We start from the raw sequence: 18,157 nt of genomic DNA on the forward strand, positions 1-18,157 counted from the left end.
ATGGCTATCTAGACTTTGGACTTGGAACACAGTAATGTACTAGGACCGTCTGTGGAATATAAAATGGAGTTGCAACCTTTATAGAGGATGTGTAAACCGGTACATAATAAAACTAATGCCGGACAGCCAAAACATGAAACAAACAAAGTACTGTTACTATATTTATTTTTTTGATAATGAAATATATTGATTTTTGTTTCGAAATAGGATCATTCTCATAGCGATCAACAGATATTGTTTAGCAATGTAATATACATGTATCTTGGTTCATATGAAATAGAAATAGAGACTTGTAAATTAACACTATGATAACAAAAAAACAAAAATCACAGTTCTTGTAATTGCACATATATTGGCTCATAATCAACAAGAAAAATGGATACATGAATGTATTAAAAATCAATAAATCTATCAAAAAGGAATGTTGTTACAAAGAAAAATTACAACTGGAAATAATTTATAAAAAAAATTGAATATAAAATAATAAATAAAAATAAACATGTACGATGTACTTGTAAATAAGGAATGTTGGACGGAAAATTAATATTACCAGTAATAAAATACACAAAGAATGCATTACTATGCGTAAGCAAAATGCTGAGTATAGAAAAGTGGACCAGCCACTTTCATACAACACTCGACCATCAGCCTATAGCTGATCTTGTTCTTCACTAGCCAATCATTAAGCCTCAGAATCTCGTTTTCGGCTGCGCTTTTTCTTCAACTTTTTTGCTACAATCTTAGCATCCCCATATTTCTTCATTGCTGGGTTCTTGTCAGTGTCTCCTTTTCCTGAATAAAAAATCAAGCTTAAACTTTATTGCTGTATTCATAACATAAAAATCTCCTAATAATGTAAAACATTATTTTCTACATGTATTTCAACAGTACATCATTAATAGTGAACAAATTTATTATGCCTACAAATTCTTTTGACAAAAACATGTTCCAGATACTTTTTGCTTTTATTCTATGTGAGACTAGCTATAGGTTACAACCATTTTTTCCTGCAGCAATCTAACAGTGGATCCAATACCTCAGTTAACCTCACAAGCTTCCAAAACATGAAAGACTACTTACCATGTGATGGGGGCGTGTCCTCTTGGAATCCAGCATTTAGATAACTGGAGCCCTCTCTGTTGTGACCCCCTGCTGACACACTGCTGTGGGCGGACCTCCCTGATGATGGTCTAGATCCAGTTGGTGATGACCTCGGTGGCTGTCTTAGCCCGGTACTCATAGTGGCAGATTGGGGACGGGACCCAGATCCAGACATCTGTGGTGCAGGGCGGGGTGATCCAGACGTAGGTCTGGAGTTTGGATCAGTTAACCCCTCCTCTTGTCTGGAGGTGCCACTTACTGGTCTGTTGATGCCACTGTGGGAGGCTGTGCTGGGACGACTACCACTCGGAGAGGGGGATCCATGGGGTGTCTGGTCAGAAGATTCAGTAATGACCGGGAGAAACTGGCATCTGTCAGTAGATAGAGGGAATGATGTAAAATCCATATTGGAAGAAGAAAGTGTGTTTAACAATATGTACCGGTACAAAAGAAACTACATCAACATCAAGCAGTTAAAATGATAGAATATTAACAATGTGTGAAAAATCAAGTTAGAGTATCTCTTATCTTCGATGTGTTTTGAGTACCGGTATCTCTTACCTTTGAGAAGTTTTGAGTATCTTTTACCTTTATTATATTCACAGTATATCTTACCTTTGAATTGTTCTGAGTATGTCTTACCTTGGTTATATACACAATATCTCTTACCTGAGGTGTTCAAACTCCATTTCCTCCTCTGCCTGGAGCTGGTCCATGACTCCAGACAAGTTCTCCTCCTCCTCCTACACAACAAAGCAAATCAAGGTTTTCTAGAGGTTCTTGGTTGATATCAACAAAATATCATTATTCATTCACAGAGTTCTTTATTGCACATCTGTCACACTTACACTAATTAACTGACTAATTATGGCTCAGTACTATGTCATTTTCTCAAACTCAGAGAGGTAAAGGTAAACTCTGAGATATGCGAGGGTTCTACAGAGACATTGATAGTGAGAATCAGAAAAAAATGACTGGGACACCCATCATGATATGTAAGATAACCAATGTTCAGTCTGTAATAAATTAATTGGTTCTTGACCACTGGTATCTCACTAAAGGGTCCTCCACACCCTCTGGAGAAGTTTTGCACACAAGTCCAAATTTTCATACTCCTTAAAAACATGTAATTAAAGCATCAGGGTTGTCTCTAAGACTCGGGAGGCGGGGAATTCCCCAGCCTGTAATGCCTTAATTACCCGTTTATTATTGCATTTCAACACAATGTAGCTATAAGCAAGACCCCCCCGACCTCCCCTTCTACTTTTTTATTTCTTCCTTCTACTTCAATTTTTAGAGACAACCCTGAAGCATGCATTCGACTTGAAAATGACAGGAAAAAAATGTTCATTTTTGGGAATCAACCTTTAAATATGGTTTGCTGTTCAAAAAAAAAAGTCCCTGCTCTATTTGAACTTGGGACCTACAGGTTCATAGACTAAAGCTAAACCCACTGCACTACAGCAATAGACATCCAATTTTGGTGACAGTTTCATAATGGGTTGAAAATGCCATGTTGTGATATACCTTCCTAAAAAGTAAAAGTTGCATGGTGTCGAGGAACCTTAAATAGATTTCAAGAAGACAGATTACCTCTGACTCTGAGCTTGCCATGGAGAGGTCGACAGATGAGTTGTCACTCTTCAGCTCCACTGGGTCGGGGTACAGGTCCTCATAGTAACCATCTTCTTCTGGAATGTCAAAGGGAGAGAACTCACAACATGAACAAATACATGTTTACATATACTATTATGTGAGTTCTCTATTTTGTTTAAAACAAATGAGGATTGTAATACTTCACAATATGACAGACAGAATGACTTCTGGACAGTACAAAACAAGGTCAGCTTTCACCACAAATTTCAATTCTCAACTCATAGCCTTAAAGGGGCATGGTCACGATTTTGGTCAAATTTTATTTTTCTGTTTATATTATTTGCAATGCTTTAGGAATGCATTTCTAATGATCAAATGAAATTTGGGTGCAAGTCGTTGAGTTTTAAGCAAGATACAGGGCTTACAATTCTTTGTCATGTAAACAAGGCTCGTGCCTTGTTTTTGTTTTCATAGGTTCAATATACCATTAAATTATCTTTTTAAAGCTGGTTTGTCTATCTAATTATTCATTTTAAGCATAAATAAACAGTTCCTAACGATTAACACATTCATCTTAGGTCTAAAACCGGAATTTTTACTTCAACATTCAAAATGTAAACAAGCGCTTTGTTTACAAAGCGAAGAATTGCAAGCTCTGTAACTCGCTTTTAACTCATCAAATGACACTCAAATTTTGGTTGCCTATTAAAAATGGCTTACTGAAGCATTGTAAACATTAAAATCGAAAAAATAATTTTTGACCAAAATCGTGACCATGCCCCTTTAAAAGATAGGTGCCAAGATTTGAAACTGAACATTTGGATGATGAAAGTTGACTAGCAACATGCCTTCCAAGTTTAGACTGTAGGGTTCTTCATGCCAGATCTTATGAAGGGCCGGCTGTGTAAACATCTTGTTCTTTCTTACTTTCTCTGCTCGCCCATTCAGGAACACACCTGTCACAGACAAAGTTAAAGGCATATCAAGTTCAGTGTGCATTTGCTTAAAACAATCTAAGATTGACTATATTCTAAATTATTTCAAAATCTGAATGGAAGTGTTATTCATGATAAATGAGAGCTAAACTATTGCTGTAGATAATTCTCATGATTACTGATGATCATAATTAAGAATTCTTTGACTCACCCATGCAGTACATCTTGAGGAGCATGCGTCGCTTCATGGGCGACACTAGAATGAGGTCATAGTCCCGCTGAGCGAGGCGCTGACTGAACAGTGGCATCACAGACAGAAACTCATTGGCTGTCTTCCTAATGGATTCTTTTACTGTCTCTGAAGTAACAAAAATTCACAACAGTTAAAAATCTCTAAATTCTGCATCCTCTATTCATGCTCATGACAGTAAAAAGGATGACCTTTACTCCCTTCATTTCAATTATTTATCAAATACATTAACAGGACATACCAGCAAATAGAGATTTTTGAGCGAGTTTTGCATGAATCTCAATCATCTCATCCAGGAGATCCCACATTGTTCCGTGGAGAGCGTCGCCAAGGAACTCCGCCTCCCGACAGTAGGCATTCAGTATCTGGATCTGTCTGGACAAGTCGTGAACAGGGGCAAACAGTGCTGGTCCTCTTTGGGTCCTCTCTTGAATAGAAAGAATTATATTGATTACCAAGAAGATTGATACCTGTACTTAATGTAATCTTGTATATATCAAAATAAACACTGCATCAAGATAAATGTTAACATCACTAGCTCTCACTTAGCATAAATTTTCCAACATTCGTCTTCCATAAAAGCATTGTTTTGTTACTACACTACAAATATTTATCATACAGTCATGTACTAGAAATTTTTCAAATAAGATTTGATCACATGAAGAATTTCACACAACCATTTTCAATAACATTGGCTTCTCTAAAGTAACTTAAACCTACCTAGTACAAATCTTGCATGGAGGAATGTTTTGAGGAACTTCTTTGTCTGTAGACTCAGGTGGTCATTATCCGAGGTGGAGAAGGTCGGCCACACAGGGGTCCCGATGACCTTCTTCTGATAAAGAATGCTGCGGACCACCAAATACACCAGAAACATGAACCAAAACACCGCCCAGCTAGTGACGATGGTGGTCAGGACCCACCTGGAGTACTGGGGGAGGAGCCAGGGCGAGGAGAGGGTGTACACATTGTAACGAGTCACCATGGACCCGATTATTCCGAGGCAGCCCAGAGTGAGGAACGAAAGCAACATCATGATATTGTAAATCATGATTCTATAGGGGCGAACAAAAATAAAAGCCAAGAAATATCCAAAGAAGAGCAGAGTCACAGCCAGGGATTGGCTCGAAATGTTGTTAAAACCAGCGCAAAAAGCGATGATGATGGCCAATTTTAACCATTGCATCACTGCTCTGTGATACAGTCCCCAGAATCGAAACGAAGAAAAGACAAACATGTTTGCAACCAGCCAGGATTTGTTGAGTCCTACTTTGTACTCCGTTTCTTTCAGAAGAAGGAACGATTCGTGGTGCTTTGGACAGGACCCTACCGATTCCGATCTGGTGATATACACCATGTAAACAGGGAACAGAACAAATAGAAACAGCAAAATGGCCAGGCCAAAGGTGACATACAGCCAGTGGATGCCATAGAAACACTTCAGATCATTCATCACGTCCACTCTGTCGGTGTCCGTACATTGGAAGACGTGACCTACATAGGTAGCCAGAGGGAGGGTGAGAGCCTGTAGGATCACAACATACACACGTCTAGTGTAGGCCATTTTGGTCATTAGTGCGGGACTCTTTCTGTACCACAGGACTCCGTATATGATGGGATATACAGCAGCCAGCATCAGAATGACCACAAGCCAGCCAATGGATATAGCCGAAAACTGGACAGGAACTGAAGCGCTTGGAGTGTTGTAATTCTGTACACTGGCATACACACCCGAGTGCAGCTTTACAAATTCATACACATCAAGATTAAAGAGGAAGACAAAGTAAGTATTTGACAGCCATTCCTTAGGCCATGTCCATCTGAGGGCCATGGACTGATAAATGGCCAAGAACTGTAGAAAGTCCAGAATCAGAAGAAAGCAGTCCTGCCATAACAGAGACACTCTTCTTTTACGGCGACGCTCCGTCATCAGAATCTCCTCCTCAAAATCATCATCAATCTGCACCTTGTCTTCGGGGACGTACATCTTTCCCCATCCTTTCACTGGTGCTATCCCTGTAGGGTAAAGCTCATTGCCCTCCAATAGCGGCCTTATCTCCTTTTGCTTCATATTTGGTTGTTTGCTGCTGGCTGTTGTTTCTTTTAATGACTTGAATCACATATCTTTACATTTGACCCTACAAGATAAACAGTTTATCGTAGTCGAGTTCACTAGCGTTCTGGTCAATAAATAAACAGATACTGAGCGTTCTGGTCAATAAATAAACAGATACTGAACGCTGTAAAAATTTCACCTGTTCTTATTATGCAAGACTAACCCATGATAATAAGAAGGGGTAAACAGTAAAGCACGTCTTGGAATAGAAAACACAAGTCCCTGATATTTTGGATATAATGACACGCTTCTCCGAAGCGATCAATATGTTAAAACCAATAAAAAAATATTATATACCTACTTCACTAAATCCTCCATTTTGGCTTGTTTACAAATGGCATCTTAGATTCGGCAATATCCGGTGAAGATCGGAATGTTTCAAAGTTACGACAATAATTATTTTTAATGCAATGGAAGGCCAAATTTTACTTATAATTAAATCAAACTCTCAAAAAGTTTTCTCAAAAGAATAATTGACTATTTTTTCTAATTAAATCCTTCGTTAATTTATTTGATAGCAAATTAATAATGCGCAATTGTCTTTTTACGTCTATTAGCATAAGCATAAGCATTGGATTTTCTTTTCTTTTTTAATGTTCGAAGAAATGAACTAAAATAATAATTAAAGTTTAATAAAATAGAAAACAAAGAATCTGCCTACTAATTTTTTCATATTTTATTTTGTCGCGGCGTTTACAGTTAGTTTTCAGCAGCAATTTCGGCTATTAGTTAATTCTCTCCCCCTGAATGGGTCAAAGCAAGATGGCGTGGCAGCCGGAGGAAAATGGACTCCGCCAAATCTTGCAATTATTAAAAGAATCTCAGTCCCCTGACACTGCGACCCAGCGAAATGTGCAACAAGTATCCTTGTTTTATTTCATGTACAATTACTTGAAGCTGAAGTGATTATGAAAGGAGACTCTTTTCTTTCGTCACAGATTGGCACGTGTTGTTCACTTGAATGATTTTGCATTTTTTTTAAATATCCATACTGAAATTGTCAGTTAATTAAGTGTTATGTAATATGTATATGTATATGTAATGCTTGTAAGGCTGTTAGTGGAGACACAAAATGTCACATCAAATAGTTGATCATGATGTATCAATATTTAGTTTCCTTATCTTGATCCTAGAAATTAGAGGAATTGAACAAGTATCCAGATTTCAACAATTACTTGATTTTTGTTCTCACAAAATTAACAACAGAGGGTATGTATTGTTTTACCTTTTGTTTGCTGTCTAGTTTTATTTATTTACATCATTGGATGACTATCTTTATTTCTTGTGATAGTTAGTATAAAATCATGATGTGTTGCTGAAAAATCTATCCAAGACAGTCTCTCTCTATTCAAGTTATCACTGCTTCATATTGAAATAAAAGCTTGTAAAAAGTTGGATAGTGGAAATTATTCATTTTTCTTATTTAGATGAACCTACACGGTCATTGAGTGGACTGATTCTGAAGAATAATGTGAAAGCACACTTTGAGAAGTTCCCTCCAGAGGTGACCAGCTTCATAAAGGCGGAATGCCTGTCCAGCATAGGGAACCCCTCCCCGCTAATCCGTGCCACCATTGGAATCCTGATTACAACAATAGTAGCCAAAGGAGAATTGCGCAACTGGTCTGAGCTCCTGCCTACTCTTTGTAATTGCCTGGACTCTGAAGATTATAATGTGTGCGAGGTAAGTAGAAGATAGATGTTGTGGCTCATCGTAAGTTTAGCATTAGCTAACAGAAATTGGGCAAGGGCATGTTCTAAATCATAAAAATTTGTAATGAAATGTAAATAAAAGATTGAATTTAGAAAATTACTGTATAAAAGAGTGTTGAATATTAAAGACAGCTGAATGAAGCACTGTAATATTTGTCATTCTATTACTGTACACTACAATTTAATGTGTCTTTTCCAGGGAGCATTTGGTGCATTACAAAAGATCTGTGAGGACACCGCTGAGGATCTGGACAATGACAGCTCCAGGCCCCTCAATGTCCTCATCCCAAAGTTCCTACAGTTTTTTAAGCACAACAGTGCCAAAATCAGGTATGGAAACTTTTAAAAACCATCATTTTATGATTGAAATTTGATTTTTGGAATAAGGATTAATATATTCTTGAATTTTACAAGTTGATTGCATTTGATTTGAGAGTGTTTTTTTCTTAACAGGTCTCATGCCATTGCCTGTGTGAACCAGTTTATCATCAGCAGGACCCAGGCTTTGATGGTCCACATTGACAGCTTTATTGAGGTAAACCCAGTCCCCTCTCCCATCTGTAATTTCAAATGAAGGATAAATTTCTAAAGATTCCCATTAAGATTAAACATTTCTGGTATTGACTAGGCATTTGATGTTTGACACTTTTTGGTTATGTTGTAGAACCTGTTTTTCCTGGCTACGGACGAAGACACGGAGGTCAGGAAGAATGTGTGTAGAGCCCTAGTCATGCTGGTGGAGGTTCGCATGGACCGACTGATTCCCCACATCAACAGCATCATTGAGGTAGTGGCGGTTTCAAACCTCCTTCTTTAATTCTATCCTGAAATTTTTCTTCTAGAAAAGTTCTTTATTTGCACAGGTTAAAAATCCGTTTGTGTATACAATAAAACACGCTTATAATAAAGTGCCAGGGACGGGCGATTTTACTTCGTTATAAGCGTAATTGTTATATCCGTCAAGATTACAATATGTAAGAAAGTCACAGGGAATGAAAATCACTTCGCTGTAAGCGTCAAATCATAAGCGTGTTCATTAAAACTGTGTTTTACTGTAGATTGAAAAATTCCCGCATAGGTGCTTGTTTGATTTGTGTATTATTAACCCTGTGTTCTTGTTGCAGTACATGATGCTTAGGACCCAGGATGACGATGATTCGGTGGCCCTGGAGGCGTGCGAGTTCTGGCTCTCTCTGGCCGAGCAACCAATCTGTAAGGAGGTACTACAGCCTCACATTGAACGCCTCATCCCAATCCTCGTCAAGGGTATGAGGTACTCAGAGATCGACATTATTCTTCTGAAGGTAATCAAATACATGTAACATCAGAAATTCTTAAAGCAAGAGGTCTTCAATCCTTAAAGTATCTTGAATTTTGATGATGATTTTCTCATCCCTTTGTCAGTTCTTTTAACCACTATACTCTTATCTGACAGGGTGATGTTGAAGAGGATGAGATGATCCCAGACAAGGAGTCGGACATCAAGCCCAGGTTTCATAAATCTCGTTCCCACACCCAGAAACACCAGGAGGGAGACGAGGTTAGTAGTGGGGGGAATCAGTTAATTACATGAAACAAAATGTGACAATATGTATGCACTATTGTTGGAAAGGGCAAGTAGCTGATGTATCTATATTTTGTTGGAAAGAAAGCATAATCAATGATCTATGTTGACAGGATGGTGAGGGGTCTGATGATGGATTTGATGATGATGACAATCTCTCTGACTGGAACCTCAGTAAGTCTCTTTTTTTTATTCCTCATTATATCTGAACTTATGTTATAATTTGCTTTTCCTATTTTTTCTGGAACTAACTTGAGCATAACTATGATTTATTAACAGGGAAGTGCTCCGCTGCAGCGCTAGATGTGTTGGCTAATGTGTTCCGTGAGGAGATTCTACCAACACTGCTTCCAATCTTGAAGGAGACTTTGTTCCATGCAAACTGGGAAGTAAAAGAGTCGGGAATCTTGGTGTTGGGGGCTATTGCTGAGGGCTGTATGAACGGAATGATCCCCCACCTGCCAGAACTGACGCCTTATCTGATTGGCTGTCTGAGTGACAAGAAGGCCCTAGTCCGCTCCATCACCTGCTGGACCCTCAGTCGCTACGCTCACTGGGTTGTCGGCCAGCCACATGAGATGTACCTCAAACCCCTTATGACAGAGGTCAGTAACAGATTAACAATTAACAAAAAGAGATTTGTACCTTAAACTTTCATGACAGGTCAGCATCAAATAGTAATGCAAATTTTGTACCTTAAAACTTTCATGATAGCAGTCAGTAACAGGTCAACAATCTGAAGTTTTTACTTGTAAAAGAAACTTTTAACTTTCTAGCTGTTGAAGAGAGTGCTGGACGCCAACAAGCGAGTTCAGGAGGCTGCTTGCTCAGCTTTCGCGACTTTGGAGGAGGAAGCGTGCACTGAACTGGTTCCCTATCTGGGTTTTATTCTGGAGACGTTGGTGTACGCCTTCAGCAAGTACCAGGTAACAGACTTGTTGTCTTTCTTCATAATACACATGGAAGTAAACCAATAGAGTCCAATTATTTTATCACAATATTGAGATACTGAACATTTTTGTGACTTCTTTACAGCACAAGAACCTGTTGATCCTGTATGATGCAATAGGAACACTGGCCGACTCAGTGGGACATCACCTCAACAAACCAGTAATTATTTTGTTCCACCTTCTTCATACATGTATTTCTGCATATATCAAAGATTAATTTTCATATCTGAGTAGGAAAAAAAAAAGGGAAGGAATTTTATATAAGCTTATATGTATCTCTTTTAGGAGTATGTGAACATGCTGATGCCCCCATTAATTCAGAAATGGAATATTCTGAAGGATGAAGACAAGGACTTATTTCCACTGTTAGAGGTAGGTTTTCAGTGATTGCTAATACTTAAAAAAGAACTTTATCTTTGAGCTGAGGTTAACCGAGTCTCTTACCAACATATATAATGATTTTCTGTGCAATGGTTTACAAATTCTCTACCCTCTTTTAGTGCCTGTCCAGTGTGGCCACAGCCTTGCAGTCTGGATTTTTGCCGTACTGTGAACCAGTTTACCAGAGATGTGTTAATCTGGTGGAACAGACCCTAAACCAGAACTTTGTAAGCGATGTACATGTTGTCACCATCAGGAGATGTCTCACTTAATTACTTGATAATATTATAAACATGTTAAACACGATTCATTTATATTGATATTACATGTGGAAAAAACTGGTTGTGCATCATGGATGTGCAAGTTAAACAGAGAAATCTGACCTCTTTTCCTCAGGCCAACATTAACCAGCCTGACCAGTACGACCCCCCAGACAAGGACTTCATGATTGTGGCGCTGGACCTGTTGAGCGGGCTGGCGGAGGGACTGGAGCACCACATCGAGGGCCTGGTGGCCAGCAGTAACATCCTGAAGCTCCTCTTCCAGTGCATGCAGGTAGACTGTCACTTATGTCCCTTGGTGGGTTTACTTCTACACGGATTACATTGCATGGCTTTCTGTCTGATATATTTGCTTTACTGTGTGTTGAATATGAAAGTGTTGGAAAGGAAGTGAACTGTGTTGGTTTTACAGGATCCCATGCCTGAGGTACGACAGAGCTCGTTTGCTTTGCTTGGAGATCTGACCAAAGCGTGTTTCCAGCATGTTAAACCTTGTATAGGTAAGTAAAGCAATGTCATCAATATTACTTCTTCTTAAATCATTGCCCTCGTGACATTTCTTTGCCATAAATGATTACATGTTAAAAATAAAATTATAATTGTTGATTTGTTTTTAGTTGATTTTATGCCAATTCTTGGATCCAACTTGAATCCAGAGTTCATATCTGTGTGCAATAATGCTACCTGGGCTATTGGTGAAATCTCCATCAAGATGGGTGAGTGATACAGGTTTACTTATTTACATGATACCAGTAGGGTGAGTGATGGTTTACTTATTTACATGATACCAGTAGGGTGAGTGATACAGGTTTACTTATTGACATGATACCAGTTGGGTGAGTGATACCGGTTTACTTATTGACATGATACCAGTAGGGTGAGTGATACAGGTTTACTTGTTGACATGGTACCAGTAGGGTGAGTGATACAGGTTTACTTATTGACATGGTACCAGTAGGGTGAGTGATACAGGTTTACTTGTTGACATGGTACCAGTAGGGTGAGTGATACAGGTTTACTTGTTGACATGGTACCAGTAGGGTGAGTGATACAGGTTTACTTGTTGACATGGTACCAGTAGGGTGAGTGATACAGGTTTACTTGTTGACATGGTACCAGTAGGGTGAGTGATACCGGTTTACTTATTGACATGATACCAGTAGGGTGAGTGATACAGGTTTACTTGTTGACATGGTACCAGTAGGGTGAGTGATACAGGTTTACTTATTGACATGATACCAGTAGGGTGAGTGATACAGGTTTACTTGTTGACATGGTACCAGTAGGGTGAGTGATACAGGTTTACTTGTTGACATGGTACCAGTAGGGTGAGTGATACAGGTTTACTTATTGACATGGTACCAGTAGGGTGAGTGATACAGGTTTACTTGTTGACATGGTACCAGTAGGGTGAGTGATACAGGTTTACTTATTTACATGATACCAGTAATTCTAATTGGGTGTTTGTGGATTCAACCACAGCAGGAAGCCAGTACACCCTAAGAGAACTCGATATTCTGAAATATGGTTATGGCACACTTTGTTTATTTTACAGTATTTTGATGTATTGATGTCGGAGATTATTTATTCTTGATTTGTTCATTTAATTGACCGGTTTCGTAGTTAGCTAACTCCAAAGACGTTGCAATGATGTTAACAATAGCTCAGGAATAACACTGACTGTAGCTGGTATTCGTACTGTCTGAGTTGACGTCTTTAGCTCTTTGTTTTGTAAACAAGTACCTTGTATGGATGTGTATCTTGACTGTAATTTATTTGTATGCCCCGAGACTAGATTTATACACCCAGAGACTAGATCTATACACCCAGAGACTATACACCCAGAGACTAGATTTATACACCCAGAGACTAGATTTATACACCCAGAGACTAGATTTATACACCTAGAAACTAGATCTATACACCCAGAGACTATACACCCAGAGACTAGATTTGTACACCCAGAGACTAGATTTATACACCCCGAGACTAGATTTATACACCCAGAGACTAGATCTATACACCCAGAGACTATACACCCAGAGACTAGATTTGTACACCCAGAGACTAGATTTATACACCCAGAGACTAGATTTATACACCCAGAGACTAGATTTATACACCTAGAAACTAGATCTGTACACCCAGAGACTAGATTTGTACAACCAGAGACTAGATCTATACACCCAGAGACTAGATCTATACACCCAGAGACTAGATTTGTACAACCAGAGACTAGATCTATACACCCAGAGACTAGATCTATACACCCAGAGACTAGATTTATAAACCCAGAGACTAGATTTGTACACCCAGAGACTAGATCTATACACCCAGAGACTAGATTTGTACACCCAGAGACTAGATTTGAACACCCAGAGACTAGATTTATACACCCAGAGACTAGATTTATAAACCCAGAGACTAGATCTATACACCCAGAGACTAGATCTATAAACCTAGAGACTAGATTTGTACAACCAGAGACTAGATCTATACACCCAGAGACTAGATCTATACACCCAGAGACTAGATTTATACAACCAGAGACTAGATCTATACACCCAAGGACTAGATTTATACACCCAGAGACTAGATTTGTACACCCAGAGACTAGATCTATACACCCAGAGACTAGATTTATAAACCCAGAGACTAGATTTATAAACCCAGAGACTAGATTTGTACACCCAGAGACTAGATTTGTACACCCAGAGACTAGATCTATACACCCAGAGACTAGATATATACACCCAGAGACTAGATATATACACCCAGAGACTAGATCTATACACCCAGAGACTAGATCTGTACACCCAGAGACTAGATTTGTACACCCAGAGACTAGATTTGTACACCCAGAGACTAGATCTGTACACCCAGAGACTAGATTTGTACACCTAGAGACTAGATCTGTACACCCAGAGACTAGAGGCTGGAGACCGTGTACATATGATAAATGTGATAGAGAGAAACTAAGTCCCACATGTCTCTTTACTTTGATTTTGTTCCCTCCTGTTTGTAGTTATTTTTATCATTCACAGTAAAAGTACGCAATGTAGCAATTTCATTAAATCAAGGGAAGTGGAATATCTTTCATTGTTTATTTACCCTGTGTTAGTTGTTTATTGAGATGAGAGCAAATGTAATATTTACTCAAAGACCTTGTATATAATTATATTTATATATGTTTTGAAATTTGCACTGTGATGTCAAGAAAGTATACATTTACTTACCTAACCAATGTCGACTAATTGTAGTTTTCTTCAAATATTAATTTTGATTCTTATGTTTTTTCAAAAAAAGAACATTTATATAGATTGCTATTGATGAGACGTCACAATGATGTTAACAACAGCTCAGGACTGTACAGTGACTGTAGCTAGTATTCGTACTGTCTGAGGAAACGTCTCTGTCTAGTACTGTATTTTATGTGGGAGGACTTTGTATTATTTGTATGTTGATGTTTGATTTGACAACTTTTCAGGAAGCGATATGCAGCCCTACATCAGCATGGTTCTTGCTCCACTAATTGAAATCATCAATCGGCCAAACACTCCAAAGACTTTACTGGAAAATACAGGTACACACTCGACCTCGCATTACCTCTGCTTCACTTCTTATCACTATGGAGTTTGTAGGTTAATAGTACATGCCTTGTCTGATATATGGTCTTCAACTTTATATACTATTACACTTCGTACATATATATATGCATAAATTAGCTATATATAGCTTAGGGATTTTTCACATTTATATCCTAGTATTTGTCTTGTATTCACTGAAATTTGTTAACTATAGTTTTATTGGTTTAGCATCATGTCTCTTTTTTATATGAATTTCTTTTCACTAGATTTTAAACATTGTCAATTGCCATGTTGTACATTTATATGTATATCATAAATTTCAACTTGTGTCTGAATTCTGGTTGGTTTGTTTTTGTTTTGTTGATCCACAGCTTTTATTGATTTGCTTTTCTTGTTTTCGTTTTACAACAGCCATTACGATTGGTCGGTTGGGGCTTGTTTGTCCCCAGGAAGTGGCTCCTACTCTTCACCAATTCATTAGGCAATGGTAAATGTTTTTGTCAGCTTATTTTTGGGGTATTCATTTATTTTGGTGTTTTGCTTCACTTCTTGTGTAGCTTAAACTACGTCATCATGACACTTTTATTTTATCAGGTGTACATCACTGCGTAACATACGTGACAACGAAGAAAAAGACTCTGCTTTCCGTGGTGTGTGTCACATGATCAATGTGAACCCCGGCGGGGTTGTTCAAGACTTTATCTTTTTTTGTGACGCTATTGCATCATGGTCTCAGCCAAAGGCCGATCTCAAAGAAATGTTCTTTAAGGTACGTACAGTCTAGGACTTTCAGGGATTCATTATTTTTAGCTTTGAATCAAAGAATTTTATTCTCTTATTATCTTGAAATGTATGTTATTAAGTATGAGATCCAAATTCTACATGTAGTTGTAAGTCATTGGTTTGTTATTTTTTCAGATATTACATGGGTTTAAAAATCAAGTTGGTGAAGACAACTGGACCAAGTTTTCTGACCAGTTTCCGCAGCCATTGCGGGAGCGTCTCGCCATGCATTACAATGTGTGACCTGATCCTTACAGGTAACCTTAATCTACCTGTTCATACTTCATTATAAACGTACAAAAGAATAGATTTTGAAGACAGCTTTTCTTGGTTCAATGCTATAATAGATATTTAAAACAGCTTCAATTGATGTTAACCAAAAATTTTAAATTTAATAATTTTTGAAATAATTTTCCTTCTTTGAGGTCCCATAAATGGGAATATTCCATAAAATTATGTGCAGGATGCTAAAATACCTTCTTATTTTTCAGGTCCAAAGGGGAAAAAGGGAAAGTGCTGTCAGGGATATCCCATAAGGCACTACGGGGTCCAGCTCGGGGTTGGCATCGCGTCTGGGGAGGGCCAGCTCATAGGTCTCGCTGCCAATAGGCGACGCTCCTAATGGGGGCGTGCAGCAGGCCAAATCGCGGAGGGTGGGTCGCGTAATCGGGAGGGCTATTGAGAAAAATCTTCATATCTCAACATCGCGCAAAAACAGGGATTGTTAGACGTTATCTGTAGATTGCATGCCCAAACTTTGTCAGTATATTGATCTGTGTTCCTATAGCAACATGTAACAAACAACAAAATCCTTCATTTCAGTGCTTGAAATTGTTAAGAGTTTACAGTAGTGGGGTGCACCATAGGGGTATTGTGTGTAATGTCTGTTGCTGTGTGCTCATGATGACCCTTCCAAATTAGCTGTAATGTAAGAGTTCTTAGGAAATGTTGTTGCAGGGTTTCTTCCAGTCTGAATTACCTATAAACTGTTTGTCTTTGCCAAATTATGTAAGCAAAAGTGATAATGTTGTCAGCAGGTTAGCAAATTTTATATTGTTCAGTTCCCATGGTGTGCCCCATTTACTATTTTTCAGTGTCCTTGGTTTGATTGAGTTGAAATCATGATTATTATTGCAGGTGAAAATAGATTAATTTTTTCATGTTATCATTCATGTCTTGTTTGAAATTCGGCAAAAACATAAAATAAATTCCGAAATGTTTAAAAATAGTCGAACTCCAAACCCTGCGTGTTAAAATCAGTCGAGCACTGAGATAGTAAGGACACTGAATTGGTTAGGATTAAACGTTTTCTTCAGCTTTTCAATGTTTCTTGTACAATCCATGAGAGGATGAATCCAGTCCATGAATTTCAATCTAAATTATACATAATGCTTCCAAATAATCCTATTTTTATGTGTTTTAAAAATTTGCTTTCAAAGAATTTGGAAAGAAATATCACAGCTGAACTAGTACACTAGCTAGTCATGTTCGATTATGTGTAAATTGGTAGTCCTGCGTTATTTACAGTTTTAAAACATCTGACTGATTCATTTCGCTCTCATGGATTAAAACCTTGCGTCTCAAACAGCAACCTCCTGTAATCCGTTTTTTAGTGCAAGATCAAGCGCCCATTTTTTTTATGTGCATCTGAATGCCAAAGCCTATTTCCTATGTCTGGATGCAGACAGTCAGTGATTGACGAGGTCAAGGTCGTGTCATAGTGTCATCCTTCAGTTCAAGGACACGAACAGGTGTATTCTGAAAGGGAAATAACTCTAGCATGGTGAGAGGAATACACTAATGTGGTGTAGATGCAACAGTCAGTGATAAGATCACAATTGTCTACCGAGTGCTCGCTCTCTACGTCAATTGTGCCAATGTGAAGCAATCTTTTTTACACCTATTTTTAATTAGAATTTATTATTTAGAGTTTTTATCTGTTTAGGTTTTTTTTTAATGAAGTACTGGATTAACTTTTTCTTGGAAATGTAGTAAGATCTACATGTATTTCAACAATTAATTACTGTGTAATTGGTGTTGGTTATTATACTGTAAGGGTTTATTATCATCAAAATTATACTTCAAGACAAATGTATGTAAAAAATCGTCTGAAAGTTTTCAATTTTTGAAGTATAATATGTTTTATTACAAGAAACTTTTTTGGAGTATCTTAACATTGCCTTTGAAGTTAAGATACTTTGAATATTTAGATGTGATTTTTGAAAAATGCTACTTTAAGTTTAGTTACTTTAAATATTTTGATGTGATTAAAAAAATCCTTGAATTATGTGACAAAATTGTTTTGAAGTTGGGTTTGAGGGAATGGACTGTGATATATTTTTAAGTTTTTGCAGAGTGTTACATGTACCACATTCCAGCAGTAGTTGATATTTTTAGGGGTTTTATACATCAAGGTTGATGATGTTGTAAAGGGAGCTCATGTAAATTAATAAACAAGGGAGCTCACTGTGTAAATGGGGTTGCTTCATATTGGTTCTTTATTTTTCTCTCTGTGATCAGATTTTTTTTTATTATTTTACTAAGTTTTGCTGTGTTATTTTTTTTATTGTCGTGTTAACATGTTCTCACATTCGTTTGAGGAAAACTAAAAGCATACTTGTTACATTAACTGTTTTACTTTGCATGCAATAAAACTTCTGAATAATTGGGAAACCAGTCTTGTTGAATTTTTTTTAAAGTTTAATGATGTCAGTTTACTTTCATTCCCATGAAATTTGGCCTTGATCTTCTGGTATTTTTTTTTATTAATAAAAATTAGACACTGATGTAACTAGGATTTAAGAGTACCAGTACTTGGATTAAACTGTGACCTTAAGAACTGCATGTGGTTAATGCATTTAACAGCTTCAGCACCTGATGTGCAAGAGCCAATTTTGAAG

The 18,157-nt window shown here is 37.8% G+C and overlaps 3 protein-coding genes across 8 annotated transcripts; 2 read left to right on the forward strand and 1 right to left on the reverse strand.

Annotated features, from left to right (window-relative positions):
• Nucleotides 1–260: 260 nt before the first annotated feature.
• Nucleotides 261–6,452, reverse strand: LOC105318489 (uncharacterized). Of its 3 annotated transcripts, none has more exons than XM_011415654.4 (9): nt 6,300–6,452; nt 4,603–6,020; nt 4,124–4,309; nt 3,844–3,990; nt 3,546–3,653; nt 2,695–2,792; nt 1,771–1,844; nt 1,081–1,472; nt 261–792 (listed from the first exon to the last, which is right to left on the reverse strand). In XM_011415654.4, the coding sequence occupies exons 2-9, from the start codon at nt 5,951–5,953 to the stop codon at nt 683–685; spliced, it is 2,466 nt and encodes an 821-aa protein (XP_011413956.3). In that variant the 5' UTR covers nt 5,954–6,020; nt 6,300–6,452; the 3' UTR covers nt 261–682. The 3 variants fall into 3 exon arrangements, with proteins under 3 accessions (XP_011413956.3, XP_011413957.3, XP_065922927.1); XM_011415655.4 differs by having other exon boundaries at nt 6,296–6,414; XM_066066855.1 differs by lacking the exon at nt 6,300–6,452 and adding an exon at nt 6,162–6,269.
• Nucleotides 6,453–6,701: 249 nt separating this feature from the next.
• Nucleotides 6,702–17,930, forward strand: LOC105318490 (transportin-1). 4 transcript variants are annotated; one of them, XM_011415656.4, is made up of 22 exons: nt 6,702–6,859; nt 7,132–7,207; nt 7,426–7,682; nt 7,911–8,041; nt 8,165–8,246; nt 8,376–8,498; nt 8,836–9,015; nt 9,147–9,251; nt 9,389–9,449; nt 9,555–9,880; nt 10,052–10,201; nt 10,311–10,385; nt 10,511–10,597; nt 10,726–10,833; nt 10,979–11,185; nt 11,300–11,387; nt 11,505–11,603; nt 14,375–14,470; nt 14,886–14,961; nt 15,069–15,243; nt 15,393–15,514; nt 15,749–17,930. In XM_011415656.4, the coding sequence occupies exons 1-21, from the start codon at nt 6,746–6,748 to the stop codon at nt 15,498–15,500; spliced, it is 2,724 nt and encodes a 907-aa protein (XP_011413958.2). In that variant the 5' UTR covers nt 6,702–6,745; the 3' UTR covers nt 15,501–15,514; nt 15,749–17,930. The 4 variants fall into 4 exon arrangements, with proteins under 4 accessions (XP_011413958.2, XP_011413960.2, XP_011413959.2 ...); XM_011415658.4 differs by having other exon boundaries at nt 10,979–11,161; XM_011415657.4 differs by having other exon boundaries at nt 11,003–11,185.
• Nucleotides 12,636–14,368, forward strand: LOC136270310 (zonadhesin-like). Its single transcript, XM_066067633.1, has one exon. It carries the CDS (start codon nt 12,636–12,638, stop codon nt 13,932–13,934), a length of 1,299 nt encoding a protein of 432 aa, XP_065923705.1. The 3' UTR covers nt 13,935–14,368.
• Nucleotides 17,931–18,157: the final 227 nt, after the last annotated feature.

Source organism: Magallana gigas, chromosome 7, assembly GCF_963853765.1.
Source record: "Magallana gigas chromosome 7, xbMagGiga1.1, whole genome shotgun sequence".
Taxonomy (NCBI): Eukaryota; Metazoa; Mollusca; class Bivalvia; order Ostreida; family Ostreidae; genus Magallana; species Magallana gigas.

Coding starts and splice junctions, on each gene's coding strand:
- LOC105318490 (XM_011415656.4), top strand. CDS start 6,746: ATGGGTCAAAGCAAGATGGCGTGGCAGCCGGAGGAAAATGGACTCCGC. Junction 9,252..9,388: donor AACACCAGGAGGGAGACGAG/GTTAGTAGTGGG, acceptor CTATGTTGACAG/GATGGTGAGGGGTCTGATGA. Junction 11,604..14,374: donor TGAAATCTCCATCAAGATGG/GTGAGTGATACA, acceptor ACAACTTTTCAG/GAAGCGATATGCAGCCCTAC.
- LOC136270310 (XM_066067633.1), top strand. CDS start 12,636: ATGGATGTGTATCTTGACTGTAATTTATTTGTATGCCCCGAGACTAGA.
- LOC105318489 (XM_011415654.4), bottom strand. CDS start 5,953: ATGAAGCAAAAGGAGATAAGGCCGCTATTGGAGGGCAATGAGCTTTAC. Junction 1,845..2,694: donor TGGCAAGCTCAGAGTCAGAG/GTAATCTGTCTT, acceptor TTTGTTGTGTAG/GAGGAGGAGGAGAACTTGTC. Junction 1,473..1,770: donor ATGGAGTTTGAACACCTCAG/GTAAGAGATATT, acceptor ATCTACTGACAG/ATGCCAGTTTCTCCCGGTCA.